Source organism: Anoplophora glabripennis, unplaced genomic scaffold (genome assembly GCF_000390285.2).
Source record: "Anoplophora glabripennis isolate ALB-LARVAE unplaced genomic scaffold, Agla_2.0 scaffold95, whole genome shotgun sequence".
In the NCBI taxonomy this organism is placed as follows: domain Eukaryota; kingdom Metazoa; phylum Arthropoda; class Insecta; order Coleoptera; family Cerambycidae; genus Anoplophora; species Anoplophora glabripennis.
The window spans coordinates 291,174-308,235 of record NW_019416252.1 but is presented as its reverse complement, the minus strand read 5'-3'; the positions used below and the strand labels follow the sequence as shown (position 1 = coordinate 308,235).

The 17,062-nt window shown below is 32.4% G+C and overlaps 2 protein-coding genes across 3 annotated transcripts in view; both read right to left on the bottom strand.

Moving 5' to 3' along the window:
• The window catches only part of LOC108905837 (cytochrome P450 306a1), a 121,901-nt gene extending 108,520 nt beyond the window's left edge, over nt 1-13,381 (bottom strand). Inside the window, exon 1 of the mRNA XM_018708868.1 lies at nt 13,314-13,381. Coding sequence (XP_018564384.1) covers nt 13,314-13,343 — 30 coding nt within the window. The 5' untranslated portion in view covers nt 13,344-13,381. The remainder of the gene's footprint in view (nt 1-13,313) is intronic.
• A 760-nt stretch (nt 13,382-14,141) lies between these two features.
• LOC108905839 (hydrolethalus syndrome protein 1 homolog) lies at nt 14,142-15,867 on the bottom strand. 2 transcript variants are annotated; one of them, XM_018708871.1, is made up of 3 exons: nt 15,718-15,867; nt 15,122-15,658; nt 14,142-14,829 (listed from the first exon to the last, which is right to left on the bottom strand). In XM_018708871.1, the coding sequence occupies exons 1-3, from the start codon at nt 15,812-15,814 to the stop codon at nt 14,615-14,617; spliced, it is 849 nt and encodes a 282-aa protein (XP_018564387.1). In that variant the 5' UTR covers nt 15,815-15,867; the 3' UTR covers nt 14,142-14,614. The 2 variants fall into 2 exon arrangements, with proteins under 2 accessions (XP_018564387.1, XP_018564388.1); XM_018708872.1 differs by having other exon boundaries at nt 15,128-15,658.
• Between the last annotated feature and the right edge of the window lie 1,195 nt (nt 15,868-17,062).

Sequence of the window (17,062 nt, the reverse complement as noted above, 5' to 3'; positions counted from 1 at the left end):
CGCATTGATTTAAACATCTCTTTAAATGTTTCACATTTCTAGCAATTTTTAACGTATTTTTAAATTTAATGTAAGCCATTGACGTAGTTGAATAAATCGGAAAACGACTTAAGGACGTTCGATACACCTCTTACGGGGCGGGCGGTGCGGAGAGTATGCCTATGTTTATACACGGGAGTCTTGTTGCAGTACCAACCTTACATAAATTAATTTCCGCGAACTAAGTATGCTATTTAGAATGAAATTTATACAACACATATTAGCTTGCATATTTTTTTCGTGTTTAATACACGTCAGTTCACTTTTTATTTGAATAAAAGCGTCTATTTATTCATTACGAGCTTGTAAAATTATGGATGAAATCTGGCAACATTGCCATGGCGTGGTGGTAAAAGTTGGGTCAACTGTCATTACTGTCAACTATGCGCGAATTCCGTAAACATGAATGAACAACCAAGGTACAAAGGAAAAGTAATGACTGAAAAGTGTAAAATGAGTATAAAACAGAATGTGGATTGATGAGAAAAAAATAAAATGTGCAAACCGAGAATCCATATGATAACTATCAAGAAGTTCAATGTATGATAGTGAGACGTCGACTTGTCAAATTGAAGATTATGACAACAACTAAACTGTTCGTTTTGCAAAGAGATCCTTTCAATTTTTGTTTCAAATTGCTAGTATATTGCTTTAGATCACGAAAAATTTATTTAATATTAATTATTACTACATATATTTTCGACTGGAATAATTTTATAATCTATAATTGAGCTATTCAAATATAACGCATCAGTCGAAGAATTAAATACAGCGTACAATGTTGCCATATTTCCTTTCATTGGATCAGATGTTTGTTCAAATTTGTCAAAACGTTATCTATTCATTCCATTATCTCAATAATTACATTGTAAGCGCATATTTTTATTGTTTTAAAATGTTTAGTAATATTTAATTCTTTAATTACAATTTTATTTTCTCGATCCTAACCATTTTTAAAAGCAATATTCACGTTTGATTAAAGTTTTTTCCCAACTCCCATAAGAGCCTGTGTAAAAGAGCATAATTTTTAAATTCATTTTTCAAAAAAACTACGTTGTCAATCGATCTGATATTTTTACACAAGTCAGTTTGCATATTTATTAACAGATTTCAATTGCTTTGAAAACATTCTTACCATTTTTCTTTTGGTATCGAACCTCCTTAAAGAAGAGAAATTTATTTTAAATAAATTGTAGTCACGAAAACGAAAAAAAATCTTTGTAGTGGGAATTTTATATTTTCCGAGGGATAATAACATAACAAATTTAAAATTGCTACGCCGCTGATTTTTTTAGCTTGTGAATTGTGTGGTTGAATAATCGCTGGATTGGTAGCTACGTTGTCGGTTTAGGCTTTCTGACGTTTCGAGATATATCGCTCTCTTCAGAAGAAATTCTGAAATTGCTCAAATTGAAACTGAGACACTGCCATGAATACGCGTAAATAAAGCTTTTGATGGCTATTTTTACTTAAAATTACATTTCTAGCAAAACATTTGTGTAATTCTTTTTTTGTGAAGTAAATAATTTTGAGTTATTTCCAACTATGACGAAAACTTTTTTTCACATAAAATGGAATATATATTTTTTCTTTGAAACACCAGCCGGAATTAAAACCATTTATCCAATATCCAAAATATTCAGTGGTGCGTCTGGGATTTTTAGTGACCGTATCTCTCATGGTCCCGACACTGTATTAGCTAATTTCAAATATTTAAAAAAACTGATATTTCTTTTAGATTTCAACACAATCTCGAAAACGAGGCGTTTTACGACCAATCTTTATACAAACATTATTCTTATTTTTGTGTTTTATATCACATGTAATTTAGAATCTGCAATTCAGGACATCCTGTATGGTAAATAGATAAGATTTTTTGTTTTAACAAAGTTTCAGTGGCGCTAATTTACATTCAACTTACTTACATTCAACATACTTATTTCATATAAATTAATAATATAGGACTGATGAATCAATCAAAACAATTGAATTTTTATTAAAAAGGTCTGCGCGAATAAGTAGTAGTAAAAATTTAATAAAAAAACAAACTAAACATGAACATTTCTTTTGTAAAATCAATTTCTTTGTATTTTATACGTAAAACATAAAATAACACACTTCCCAAGTAAATGGGAAATTTCAGAAGTAGATATGACAACACTGTCGTATAGTTTTTCCGATATCAATTGAAGAACCAACAGATTGATAGTATGTACCAGGTTCATGCAGCAACTCGGCATTGAAATATTTGAAAAACTTGATCCTATATTTATTTAGCCATACTCATCCATATACAGGCCTGATCGAACTAAACGTGGAGGCGATAGAAATGTATACGCTCTGTTGAAGAATGCGAGCGCGGGCAAAGGAAAACGATTATAGTTGCATTGGGCTACTGGGCTACAGCAGATGACAAGTGGTTGATAAATTGCCCAGCAGTGCAGTGCAGCAAACCAGAATTTGGTGTGATTCAGGTAATTTTAATTTATTATAGGCACCTTCTATCAATCATTCATATTACAATTACGAAAGGGAGAAATAAGAGGGATATTTTGTTTACTAATATTATCACAACATGGCATTTTGGAGACCTTTTGAAATGGAATAAAATGAAATTTTCCATCAATATAATAAAATTGTTTGAGGACATAAATAATTAAAATATGTTGTTGGCCAAATGAACATATAATAGAAATTTTCTACACATTATATACAAATTATTATAATTTTTTAACTTTAGCAGAAAATTTTTTTAGGGACGCCTATGAAACTCATTAAATTTTATTACCAGGCGTTTTTTTGCATGTTCAACTGCTTTCGGAAATACTATACCTACTATTAATATTAAGTTTGTGGTCGGTCCAAAAATGAGTTACTAAATATTATTAGAATAAAATTGTATATAAAATACAAAACTTGAAAAAATTAAACTTTGGAACGAGTATTATTCTCTTGCTTATTTTTTTATTTATTTGAATTAGTTTAATATTTAAGATAAGAAAACTAAACAAATATATATTAATTTAAAAAAACATTAATTATTGTTATTAAATACATCAAATTTTATAAATAAACAGGACGAATACAGGGTGAACCTCAAATGCGTACATACTGTATAGAAGATACAATTAATTTTTACTAAGACCAGGATAAGAATAAAAAAGTTAAATTTAAAACAAATATTCCTGATTTTTGAATAGAAGACTTATTGGGAACCGCTTACTTCGGTCTGACATTTATACCATTTACCACGCTAATATACATCAACTACATATGCCATGTTGTCGGTGTTATAAAGAACTTTTAAATTCTGAGTTTTTATATGAAATAGGAATAAAAATTAATCACTTTGTAGGAAATACATCGGAGACTGAAATATCTTCATAAAAATGTTTATGATCTCTTACTCTATTTCTGCCATGATTACCATCCACGAGAACAGCGGTTCTCAAAATGTGCATATAAATAGACGGACTTCTCCGTACATATTTCTCGCGCATAATATTTAATGCTGGAAGTGGCGACATTTGAAATTAAAATCTGGCAACACTGGTACAATTTCTAGGGCCTCTAGCGTATGTGCAAATGTCTCATGGTGGATTTAAGTGGAACGATTTTAAGCCTCGTTTTGAAATTAACATCTGTTCACACTTATCGATAAAACATCTGGTATTACTTCGACATGTAGCCAGTTCGTAAAAGAATGTACTTATTATTAATTAATCAGTAATTTATAATTTTTGAATGTGACAAGAGTTACAAAATTAAAAACACTAAACTGTAAATTTTTAATACAGCGATGTAGCAATATGAAATGAATATTCTTAATCCTGTAAAATATTAAATTCTGCAAATTTTTGCTTGTAACGCTAACATAGTGTTGTAATAATTCACTATTTTACTATACGCAATTTTGTATAAATTTTTAAATACTTAATATAAGAATGTTGAATGAAGGAACAATTATAATAGTGCATTTCATTGACTGGTTTGGTTAGTAGTCTACAAAGAAAAGGGAGTAGCTAGGTACATTAAATCTTATTTAGGCAAATTGTTACTGGCGAAATTTAAATTATCTAAATTATTCACAGGATTGTGTAATATTTCCCGAAATGAATTAAATTGGCATTCCAGCAACCAGCAAGGTTTCGTACATCGGCATCGTTACACAATCGCTGGGTATAATCTCAAGGGAGTAGTCAACTGCACAGAATCTCCAATAATTTAACACAGGCCTTATTTAGAAGCTATACGTATGTTACTAATATTTTTAAAACAAGCTTTTATTAAAATGCACTAAAAAGAAAATAATAAACAAGCAGTGTATAAAACCCATAATGTTGTGTAAACCCCAAACCCACAAAAGGGTTGAATATGTCTGCTCTTTAGAAGTGTCATCAGCAAAAGTATGATAAATAGACAGGTACTATCTATCTATAATCAGTATGTTCAAGTTCTTATGCAATTTAAAAACTTGTCGCGAGGTCTATTCCTGATTGGAATTTTTATTTTAAGGGGTAAGTTAAGGAAATTATGCGACAAGTTTTTAATCTATCCTAAGAGATTCCCTTATGTCGCCTTCACATACTCCTAGGGGCACGCGTACCCCTGGTTGAACACCACAGCATACGTGATAATTAAATAAATTTAAAAATATAAATGGTCATTTGTTCACAAAAAAAAACAAAGAAGTCGCGTGCAATTTGTGCAAACCAAGCCCCGGCCCCTTGGCCCTCGTCCATCGTCAAACTAGTTTTAAATCCGACATTACGACACACAGTCATTAAATTTAACTACAGCCGTCAAATTAATATTTAAAATGTAAATTACCAGAAGCTAAGTGTCGGTGTCTGATTCCCACATAAAATTTTCTTCGGCGCTTGATCTGTAAATTAGCAATTATGCAATACCGCGATATTCCATTCGATGCTGTCGTTTAGGAGGTTTCGTCAAAAAGGATCCCATTTTTGTTTACAATAATTAGCATAAGATGTTAATTATTACTTTATATGATGACAAATAATGTATTAGTATATTCTCTACAACTGGACAACCGGTTCCAGATCATGTGCACATTTATCAATCGCCCGCACGTGAACTGTTTATGAACACTAGTCATTTTTTTTTCGAATTCACAGAAATTACTAATTCCAGTCTGTGGAAATACTACTAATGTAACCATTTATAACAGGTACCGCGTACTTTTTGTTGTTATGCTGTAATATACATTTTGAGAATATTTGTCAAGTGAAGACATGCTTTCGAATTTATCGATATGCACCATGCACACGATGCGGCATTGCATTTAACAAATATTTGATAACTGATCGTATCATCTAGAGCCGGCTTTTACTAATACTAACGAAAACAAATAACCAAGAGACGACGTTATTTTTGTTTGATAAACAAGGAAAACAATAAGTCGTAATTCTAAATATTAAGGACATGATTTGTATCTTGTATTCCTCCGTTACTTCGGCCTCAAGTATCTGTAGTTCTTTCGCTTATTTAACATACTTTGCAACGTAATGATAGACTGTAATGATTTATCCGTATATCGCGCAAGTTCCAAAGTGTGGATGGAATAAATCGTAGCGAGTTTTAATTCACAGATAAATCGTAAGTGTATAATTCTCTCTTGTAAAGAACGTGTACGGATCGCTTTAGAGAAGCGTTCTTCGCCATTTATTCCATTCTATTTATAGACCTTTGTTACAAAATAGTATTTGGGTGTTACCTAACAAAATTTTGATTTGATCTTTTAGGTTTCTCTCCGCATAAAACGTTCAAAAGTTAAATTAACGTGACTCAAAGAAAACTACTATCCGGCAACATTTTCGCCATAACAAATCCCCGACAGCCTCGTGAATAGCGTCCTTAATTAAATATGAGATTACCGGAGTGAAATCGATTTAAATTTTTTTTTAATAACAGCCCACTCGAGAACATAATACATTCCTCCGGTGAGGGAACACAATACGCCATTAAAGATCGTATAGAAACACCAAATAGACAAGGCGCGTTGATCCACTGACCTACTGACAGCACTAAATCGACTTTTTTAAATCCCACTACTATTTTTGGATGGGGTCGTCGACCCGCCATAACCACAAAATGCCAGAGAAGTAGAGAACTCTGCTACAAAAAGTAACATTGTGAAAGGACAATTTTATCTTTACAGGCACATTCTCTTCTAAGCTCAAAGCATTTCAGATCCGCCATTAAAATGTTCACCAACTTTTTATTTGAAACACGTAATTACCGAACAATAAAAGCTATTTCAAAAGAGAATTAACCGAAGTGCAACTTCAAAATAAATATATTAAATCATTTTATAGTTTTTTCAAAACATAGCCAACTATGTCTAAAACAACAACAAAATCATTTCTACAATAATTTTGCGTAGTTTTCAAAATATTAGCCCTGAAGTCAAGAAGGCCATGGATGTTAAATATATTTAAAAAATGATCGTGCATTAATTGAAGGCCTAAGCATTGACGTACTGATGAAGACTAATCCTAAACTAGATATTATTGATACAATTCAATGCTATTCGGGGCATGTAGCCCGCAGGGTAGTTGTTTCCAGCAATATCAGTTAAATGTCATAATTCATGGCAGGTTTCTGTTTCTCATATTGAGAATCTAATTAAAAATATCAATTAGAGGATGATGAGTACTCATCTTAAAAACATGATTAATAGGTACATAATTCTTACGGTTATCCAATGGTGATCACAAATATAATGTTGTAGTGGTTCAGTTACTAAAAAATATAGAGTTAAATGGAGAAAATATTTTTAAATAATGATGGAAACATTTACAATAAATTAATCATAGTCCATGATTATGTGGTATATGTTGCCTTCTTTTCCTTTGCTTAATCTCTTTATTTTTCTACGAACCACTCTTTCTTTGGGTTATATTGACTATTTATGTCAGTTTTGTTCAAATTAGATAACCATCTTTACTTTTACAACATCAAATTAATCTTCTGGTGATTCTTTTAATGATCCTCAGATTCCTCTTTGATAAAGCAGCTTCAGACGTGACAATTTGTCTTTGTAAAGCAATTAATGTCAAATCCGTAACACCTTACGTCTCTGCAATGTTATCGTGTCTGTCTTTACAAGTAGGTGCAGAATTTTTTTTAATGACAGGTCCTACTACTCCAATTATCGGGACAGCTCACTTGCCCAACGTAAATACATAAATAAATTAATCTCCCTGTCAAAAAACATACATAATATACATAATAAATGGACAAGTCATCGTATAATTCCCCCCATGAATTAAAATAAATGCACAATAATAATTAATTAAAATATATTTTGCGTGTTGAAAACAGGTGGTTGTTATTCTTCCATCGACCGGTTTTTGGTGATGCAAGGCATCATAAGTTTTCGTAAGAGGTGACTAGATGTATAAAAATATCACAAAATAAAAAGACTTTATTTTATTAAGCAAACTAAACCAAACTAATGTCTACTCTGTGATTCAGTTGCAGAACATACTCAAATTTTATCGATGTAAGCAAATCAAAGACCGGGTATTATCTAATTTTGTATTACATAAAATTTACCTCTGAATTACGTAAAAAACTTTTGTATAACAAGGAATTCACATCCATTAAATTTAAAATTATACGAGCCAATATCCTTATTTTAAAGAAACTGATGGTTTGAAAGATCAAATTGACGAAAAGCATTAATGATGACGCAATAGACGTTACATTTTCTAATTGTATTGGTTTTCTCCAAAGCAAGAATTTTGAGGAATACGTCAAACCAAGAATGACGTTGATGATTGCCGTTGTTGATTGGATGGAGGTTTCCGCTTCTAGTCTTCAATTTTATTAAAAGTAGTTGTAAAAGTAGACTTGGAGATACTAAGTATTTTATTTCAGTGGATGTAAAAACGTATTTTTTGTTTCTTCCATGAATGCTCAAATTCCAACTTTGCCCAGAGACCATTATAGGTTGGCACTAAAGAAAACCGTCAAGCCTGTCCTACACTACTAAGTAAAATAGTGATTCTATTTCCTCTGCAATAATAGTGGGTATATGTGCATTTATGGCTGGGTTCGATGACCTGCAAGGTCGCGTTGTTAATGTGCTATGCAAGCTGCCTAGTGGGTATTCCCAACAGAGCTTTCACTACTTTTGTGGCCGATCGGCAACCGTCCAGTTGCATAGTTAGCTGCATTATTCATTTATTCTCATAAATTATCATAATCTAAGCCAAGCGGTATTTACATAAGTAAACAAACCTCGCACACCTCTTTAGGAAACTTTCCGATATCGGACTACTGCTACGCGGATGTAGGTATATCACCAAAATAGCACATATTTCAAATATAACCAATTATTTAGAAACTCTAGCAAAGCTATTGGACGCTTTATTTTTCTTTAATATTGTAAAAAATCTTAAGCAGCTACTCCTTGCCAGAAAATAAGGAGGATCTTTCATGTAAACTTGTTTCCAAAAACGTCTGCTATCCTTTAAAATTAAGTTTTCCATATTTTACAATTGGAGAAACATAGAAGAATGCAATTTGGGATATTGCTTGGTCTTATCAAAGGCATCTTACACCAATAGTTTTAATCACCCATGAACCCGTGAGAAGGGCTGGAAATTGCAACCGCTAATGGTTCTTTCATTGCGTCCTTTTAGTCTCTTTCATTTTTTAAAATGTTACAAAAAAAAAACATTAACATTGTTGCTCGTCAAGGATTTTTGAAAATAATACATTATTGTTAACACTTGTAAATGAATTGCAATCTCAAATCATATTATCTAATAAAACAGGCATTTCCCTGTACAACTTAGTCTTTAAATTGGTAAACTACACGAATAATGAAGAGCGCGATATTCATTTCGTTTATGGTCTTGCTAACGGCAACCAGGTACCTTTATGACAAACGTTATTGGATCATGTTATCCCATGTCATAAGATGTTAACTTACACCAGCGTCTTAGTGATCTCGGGAGTTTTAAAATATATATTGTTGAAAATGGACACTAGGAAGACTGCTAACATTGTTTGAAGGTTTTTTTTAAAATTATCCTTTGCATTCTTATCATATCTATTTAACGTGTACAAGCACTTTTACCCTAAGATTTTCCACATAGAGTTGTTCTTTACATAAATACTCTTTGCCGACGAGACAAATCTTTTAAAGGACGCCACAATGACTTCTATCTTCTGAAAACCCATAGTGGTGTCAGAAATCCGTCATTAATACGAGTTTCTTCTTAATATGCAGATGGAAATTGTTGGAGACTTTCTGATTGGCCCAACCTTTCTGCTGGGCAGGTTGTAGGATTTGCCAACGTTGTTTGAAGAAGCAACTATTCTGTTAAGACAACAAGTCCATTTCAGTTTGGTTGGTCGGTAACAGCGCCAGCGCCGGAGTTATGAGTAAACAGTGGCAATAATTCAGTAAAAAAAAGTGGTAAGGTTCTGGATAAAATCAATTTTTACTCTATATTTTACGTAAGAACGTTTTTCTTTCTGGGGAAAATACAAAGCATACTGGGATTTAAAAGAAAGTCTCTACCTTTTCAAATACTACAATAAGATAGTAGCAATCAACTTGTTGTTAATTGCAAGGGTGTAAAGAACGGTAATTACTGATTCAGACAAAAATAAAAGTAACCCACTTTTGTTAAAGTAATAAAATTCGTGGCTGCATTATTCAAAGCGTTCAGGCTTTTACAAATAATAAACTGCCTCACATTAGCAAGCTGATCTGGAATTTTTGTCCGGGAAATGTTTCGAATTCGATTTCATAATTCTTCGCGAGTGTCTACTGACGTATCATAAACATCATTTTTAATGTAACTCCAAACAAGGAAATCGAGGGGTGTGAAGTCTGGACAACGCAGTGGCCATGCTATAAGCCCACCTTGTCCTGTACATCTAATCGGGTAATTTGTATTAAGCTAGTCCTATGCGTCAAACAAATTATTGTTCTATAATTAATTAAAGGAAAAGATGACCATTAATTATATCTAGTAGAAAAAATGGTCATGTATCCACGCGTTCTCTCTTCTTGAATGTTCTAAGGACGTATGACGTGACGACTTTCTGTGGCCCACCTATGCGAATTATGGAAGTTTACTTCTCCTTTTCGACTAAAACACAACTCATCCGTCTATAATACTGTTGAGCAGAAGTGAGGACCTTACCATTTGTTAAAGAGCCATATGCAGAAACTTAAGCGACGTTCTGGATCTTGTGAATTGTGATGGATAAATTAAAGATGAAGCTTTATCATGATGCCTTTTTAAATTGCTATCTTCTGTCAAAAACATCCAACACTTGCCTATCATGTCTGATGTCCATTTGTCTTCTTGCTTCATATTACTGATTTCTGCCACCTAAGCACACAGGGCTAATACACAGTCACGAACACCCTGCGATGTGGATTTAGAAATCTTCTGACAACTGCATATTCCTCATTCGTAATCTGAAATGGCATTGTTGTGACTTTGAATATCAAACAGCAAACCACTACCAAACTTTTAACGAAATTAGATATCACGCAGATTGGGTACATTCATCTGCATTCATCTAATTTTGTTTTCCATAACATCTACTGTTTTGCTTAAAATTCTAGTAGAAATAGCAATGAGCCTGAAACTGAAAACCAACATGGTCTACCCAAAAATGATAACTTTTTTAATTGTTTGCTGAATTAATTAATGTCTTTGGTTGACCATAACCCTGCCATTGGTAGAGATCGAAATTTATCATTATTCCCTTTTATGGCTCTCAGTCCATGCACCGCGTGTGCAACATTTAGTTCAAATATTTTTGAAAACTTCGAAAAAAAACTTTTTTTTTTTATTATAATTTCCACAACTTCTATTTTTTTTATTAAGGGTTGCGTAATATTTGTTTATATGTAACTTTTTGTTAAAAATTATTATTTTTTTCTATTACCTGTTTCAATTAAGGCAATTAAAACGCGTTTGAAAATATTAAACTCATGTTTTAATTGCAGTCTCCATCAGTCTCATTGAGTGCATTTCCAAAAAGCGGAGATAATTTCAATTGAGATATAAGGGTATAACTACCTGCATTTGATAACGACTCATTGACAAAACTTAAAAGAGCTGGAACGACTCAGGATAGTGATTGCAAGCCATGCTCGCACACACCAAATACAGAGCCTTCGTATATATTTAGAAGCCACATGCTCGCCGAGCTTAGACAACCAACATTTCAGGGCTGCTGCTGATAACGAAAAATCCCTAAATTTTTCATCACTAATATTAACGTTTTGTTTACAATGAACAATGACAAAAGCTTTACGTCTACGCTCGAAATAATGCGATTGCTGATTAGCTGAATACGAGTAGAAACCCGTGAAAAATTACATCAATCACAGCCGGTGAAAGAGAATGTTGTGTTTTAATGTATTCGTGAGCTTGTTTTAATAATTTTTAAATTTACCGAAATTTAGTTGCCAATATGAATGCAATAAAATTACTGTTCCAAATAAAATTACTGGTTAGTGGTCACGTGCCTTGTAACGTATGTCTGTATAAATACCAGCCAGAACGCAGTTTCCTCTAAAGAAGGGATGTCTCCTGAAAAGTCAAGAAATCTAAACGGACGACGTAGAACCAGCCCGGAAATGTTCAACCAGGGTGAATTTTACTTGCAAATGGTTAAATTTAATCTACAAATAGTAAATTTGATTTGCAACGGTTCAATTTGATTTGCAATTGGGTGAATTTGATTAACAAAAAATTTATTTAAAATTGTTCGTTATATGCAATTACCATCGGTGCAAGTTCTTGGGTTTGTTATTTTTTACTTGATACATCACATTGATGTTTACTGGGCGCAAAATTAAATTAAATAAGTAACAGTAATCGAAGTCAACCGCGGCTCACGTATGGCTACCTCGATTTGAATCATGCAGCTACATACAGTGAGAAATAAAAATATTACAAAAATAACAATCAACGCGCTCACGCGAGGTCATTGCCCGTAAAATATACTTGCCGAAGGCTTCCAGGGGACTGAAGTTTTTATATCAGTACGTAATAAGGGCAATTTCTGCGTGTCGACGTCGGGCTTGACACGCATTTTCAATCAGTTTTGGCAACTTTCAAAACATTTGGCTTTAAAATTAAGCATCCACTGACCCAGAAAGTCCCAAACAAGTATGGATAAGGATGAAGTCTAAAAATACATCACTAAGTTAATCATGAGAACGTTTTACCGACTATATAGGTACATACAATTTTTTAATTTTATCTGGTTTACAGAGAAAAACGATATTACGATTGCGTTTAAAAAAAACAATTCCGTGTTATCAATAAAAATTTGTAAAAATACTTCCGACTCGACTAAACGATTGAAATTATTAGAAAATAAATATTAAGAATGGAACTCATAATAGAGGGATAAACATTTTTAATATTTCATAGATATTGCCAAATTGTGGTTAATACATAGATACACTACGAGTTTTCTTTTCCAGAAACAGGTATATTCCTTTTCAGTAGTACATGAGCGTCCGCAGAAAATTGACCAGAGGGTGAGGGGGAGGGCTAATGATAAGTACGGCCTATAAAAACAGTAGGTATTAAATTTTTGAAACTATTATTTTTTATTCCGTGACATACATTTTATCAGGGCGCGGGTAGCTCGGCGGGGAATCAAGAATAAATAAAACGTATGAAAATATATAGGTAGTTAAAAAATAAGTAAAAAAAATTAAATTTTCTGATAACACGTTTGTGCATTAGGTGCCAGGACACCCATGAACAGCAACTTTGTAAATAGGTATTATAGAATTCTGGAGCATAATAGTATGTAAGCAGGTCTTGTGTATAAAATGTTCTTTTAATTAAAATTTTGACTTAAAATATTTATATATAAATCGACATACTTGAAGGACAAGGCCAAACATCTATAGAATTAATTACAAAAAAAATGCAAAAAAGGCTTGTCCATATGAAGCTTAGATAAAGTAGGTAGGTATTTGGAATTTCATAGTACTTAATTACCTACTTAGGTAGTACAAGAAAATATCTATATGTAATAATTTCAACATAATATAGGTACTAATATAAACTTAAGAATTAATTTGTTGAGAATGTTAACATAAATATTGTTAACATTACCAAAACAGCGGAAATTGTAAATTAAATGATCGACATAACCCCAAAAAATATATTTGTGTTTTCAAAACTTCCGAACATAACATTAAATAATTACAGAACGTGCCAAAATTGTGATTACAGTTAACTTACCATTTTTTCCGTACAGTAATTTGCATACATATACAAACACAATTTCACAAAACACTTTTGAAAATAAAAGTTCGTTGCACTGCAAATTGTTACAATGGCCGCCGACAGAGGACGGCACCTTCCAACAACTCGAATGGACTTATAAATACCTGTAATTTCATAATCACATGAATAATCACCAAACCAGCAATAAGTAATTTTATGTGTCTTGTGTATCAGCAGCTGCTTTCCAATTCTCAGGGAACTGCTCCTGGAGTATTTTTTAACTATATTCTACTCTTTAAAAACTCCAAACATAATCAGTTGGATCACATCCGAGAGAAACACAAATATTTAAATAATTTTCAAGTAGGTACAAACCTACCTACTATTTTAAATTTTTTGAGCCAAAAGCCAGAGCCAATATAAATTTTAATTATTAAAGTACAGTGGGGAAAATAATAACCATAATAATATAAAATATAATAAATAATATATAACATAATAATAATCCGTGGCTGTAAGTATAATCTTTAGAAAAATATTAAAAAATTCTAACTTCGCATACTATGGAAACAGTTTGAGAGTATAAACTCTAGGAATGGGTAGTGCATGAGAACATGAACAACACTTTAAGAGTAAAATAAAGTTAATCCAAGTTGTTCTGGAGTACATTTTTTCTTGATTGGAAGCAGCTAGTATTATAAACTACATAGAAAATAGTTGAATCAGAGTGTATCACTTTTTTAATTCCTAGAATTAAATTGAATTTACCGATTAAATAAATGACTATGTAATAAAGTAAAAGTACAAAAATAGATATTTATTTTCATTTGAATACTCATACAAAAAGTCAGATTTTATAATTATTCTTAAAAATTGCATACTACATTAATATCTTAATATACAGGGTACTTTCCGAAATAACACAGCAAACTTTATCTGATGATAGAAAAGCAAAATAAAAAAGTACCTGTAAGTATGTTTCAGAAAGTTTAATTTTACACATGCTCAAGTTTAAAAAAATACATCTATTGAAACATTGGTCAATAATATATGATCTAAGTAGATAAGACTACCTAAATCTAATAATTTATTTATTTAAAGGTATAAATAGTCTCTATCAAACATTTTCAGTGATATTAGTTTAAAAATTTTTTTTTTTTAATTTAAGAATTTCCTGAACCATGTTTATAGGAGCTTTTCCATATTTTGAGTCCTATCATAAGGTAAAGTCTGCCGTGTACTATTTGGGTACCCATTTGTAACTTTTCAATAAAATAATTTACTTAAAACTACTAGCTCCTTTGTCAAAACTTTCATCATTTCCAAGAGTTGCATCTTCTTCGAAAAGTTGAAGGCAAAGAGTGTACATCAACTTTAGGCCCACTCAGCAATTTCTCTCGAACCGACCACCTCAGATCAGCATGATTCTCTTGGCCAGGAAATTTCTGTTTCTTCCACTGTTTCTGATAATAATGATATAAGGCCACAGGATCGCTTTTGTTTATAGATTTTGCAGAACCACACCTGATAACTAAAAAATAATGATTATGTATAATCACTAATCACCTAATTAAATTTTGTGTTTCCTTTAATTGAATGTTTCCGTTTATATATTTTGAAGCAAACACTACAAGTATAAATAAAATTTTACTTTGCAAGAAAAAACTACAGAAAATAATGGATTTGTTTGGTGAAATATATTTAATATGCTGCATATTACATCTGAAAAATGTGTGTATAACTCAATTTGTAGCTGATATTGGAACATTCAACATAAAGATGGAATTTAAATAAAATGTATTAGTGATATCTTAATAACATACATGAACCTTTTGACTTCTTTTTTGATGTACTAGGTTTCGTAACAATACTCTGTTTCGAAGTGGCATCAATACTTTTAATTGTAGATTCCGTATTTACATATGACCTTGACCCATCGCTAACAGTTTCTATATTTTGAATCAGCTGTAAATCTTCTTTCTGTTGATCCTCGTCATTGGATCTCCTTGCAAGATGTGTACAATGATCATGCATGTCTGCTTTATTTTTTGGTTTTTTAATATGCACAGATATATGTTTTTCTCTCCTAGGCATTTCTTTTGCTCTCGATGCCACAGTGTGTTGACTGTGAAGGTGACTAAATACATCCTCTTGTTCTTCCTCCTTCTGCCTAGTATTTGCCTGATTGGAAGGACAAAGTGGATGATTACAGCACTGTTCTTTACTTTTTGAATGATCGTTAATATGTGTTTGACCGTACGGGTTATGAAGAAAGATTGTTGGTACGAAATTTGATGTAACTGTTCCAGTATTTTCCTTTTGCCTACGTTTATTTTCATGTTTAATTAACTTCTTTAAATCTACATATACGAAAATAGGAAATTATATGTAACATAAAACTTATAGCAACTGGACAAACCTGTAATGAAGTCTTTTAATTGTTGTGCATTAATATTCGTGTAACCTAATTCATTTAAATAAGTCAATACTTCTCTGGGGTCGATTTTTTGGGACATTATTAGTTAACTCAAAAAAATAAAGAAAAACCTATAACCTAGCAATCTTTAAAATATAACTGACAAACTGACATTTTACAGACTGTTTAGAATGCAGTGTAGCCAATGCCAATAACAAATGTTCCTAAAAATCACAGAATATCCCTAATTAGCTAAAAATTGAACAATTGGATGTATAGTCTCTATGCATTGAATTACGGAGTTTATACAAGGAGTGAAGGCTCTTCTCTTATGTGCCGCGCATACAAATTCGGATCCAGTTTTTATGACCCAAAAGCCCTGTTCGTTAGATGCTACTCATATAGTGGCTCCAAGCTCCAAGGGATCTTGGATCATGAAGAGTACGGAGCAGTGACGTCACCAGAGGGCCTTTCGATTTGGCAAAATTAGTAGCTATCAGCAGCTGACAGCAACTTAGAGTTACTCTGAACAGATATTAGTTGCTAATAGATACTATTTTTGCCAAAACGAAAGCACCTCAGATCATTTTAGATCACAAAGTAGAGCAGTCAGCAGTCCGACCATGGAGACTAGTCTCCATGAGTCCGACCTTGGAGTAATATGTCTGTGTTCGTTAAGACGACTTGAATAAAACCTATCATAAAAAATTTTCGATGATGATAACCTATGCTTTGATTTGTTGTATACGTGTGTGTTTTAAGTTTACTTTATTTAGGGTATTTTAGCAATTTTTCTTCTGTTTAGGTATACAAAAAGCATATTTGTTATCCACCATGAATTGAAGAAGAATTAAGAAAACTTATTAGGTTTATTGTCGGAATTAATAGTGAAAGAATGAGAAAATGGATTGAAAAATGCATCAACATGTTTAGACGAATATTGTGAATATTCCCATGTTTACCGGCATACGTAAGATATATCAACCAATAAAAATAAAATCAGCTGATTGCTCAAGTTGCTCTACTCCCTTTGCTCCAGCACAAATGACAGTGTAACCAGAGCAATGATCTTATTGATCAGAGTGAAGTACTCCTGCATAACGAACAACATAGATTTTGTGCTCGGCTTCAACTAACGCCTCCGATTGTGTTGGAGTACTTCAAGCAAACACAACGAACAGGGCTAAAGTCTTGCCCAAAGTAAAGTTTAATGTTTAAGGAGTCATCGTTATAGCGTAGTTTCCATAGTTATTATAGCTCCCACAAAGCGCCTACACCCACCGGCCGCATTTGCGGTCGCGGTAGACGACGAATGGGGCCCACCTACGAAGGCTATCCAGGCCTATAC

Bases quoted from the DNA above. Each gene is read 5' to 3' on its own strand.
- LOC108905839 (XM_018708871.1), bottom strand. From the start codon at position 15,814: ATGTCCCAAAAAATCGACCCCAGAGAAGTATTGACTTATTTAAATGAA. The intron at 15,659-15,717 runs GTTTGTCCAGTT...TCGTATATGTAG, and splicing joins ATTAAAAGACTTCATTACAG to ATTTAAAGAAGTTAATTAAA. The intron at 14,830-15,121 runs GTATGTTATTAA...ATTATTTTTTAG, and splicing joins AAAGAAGTCAAAAGGTTCAT to TTATCAGGTGTGGTTCTGCA.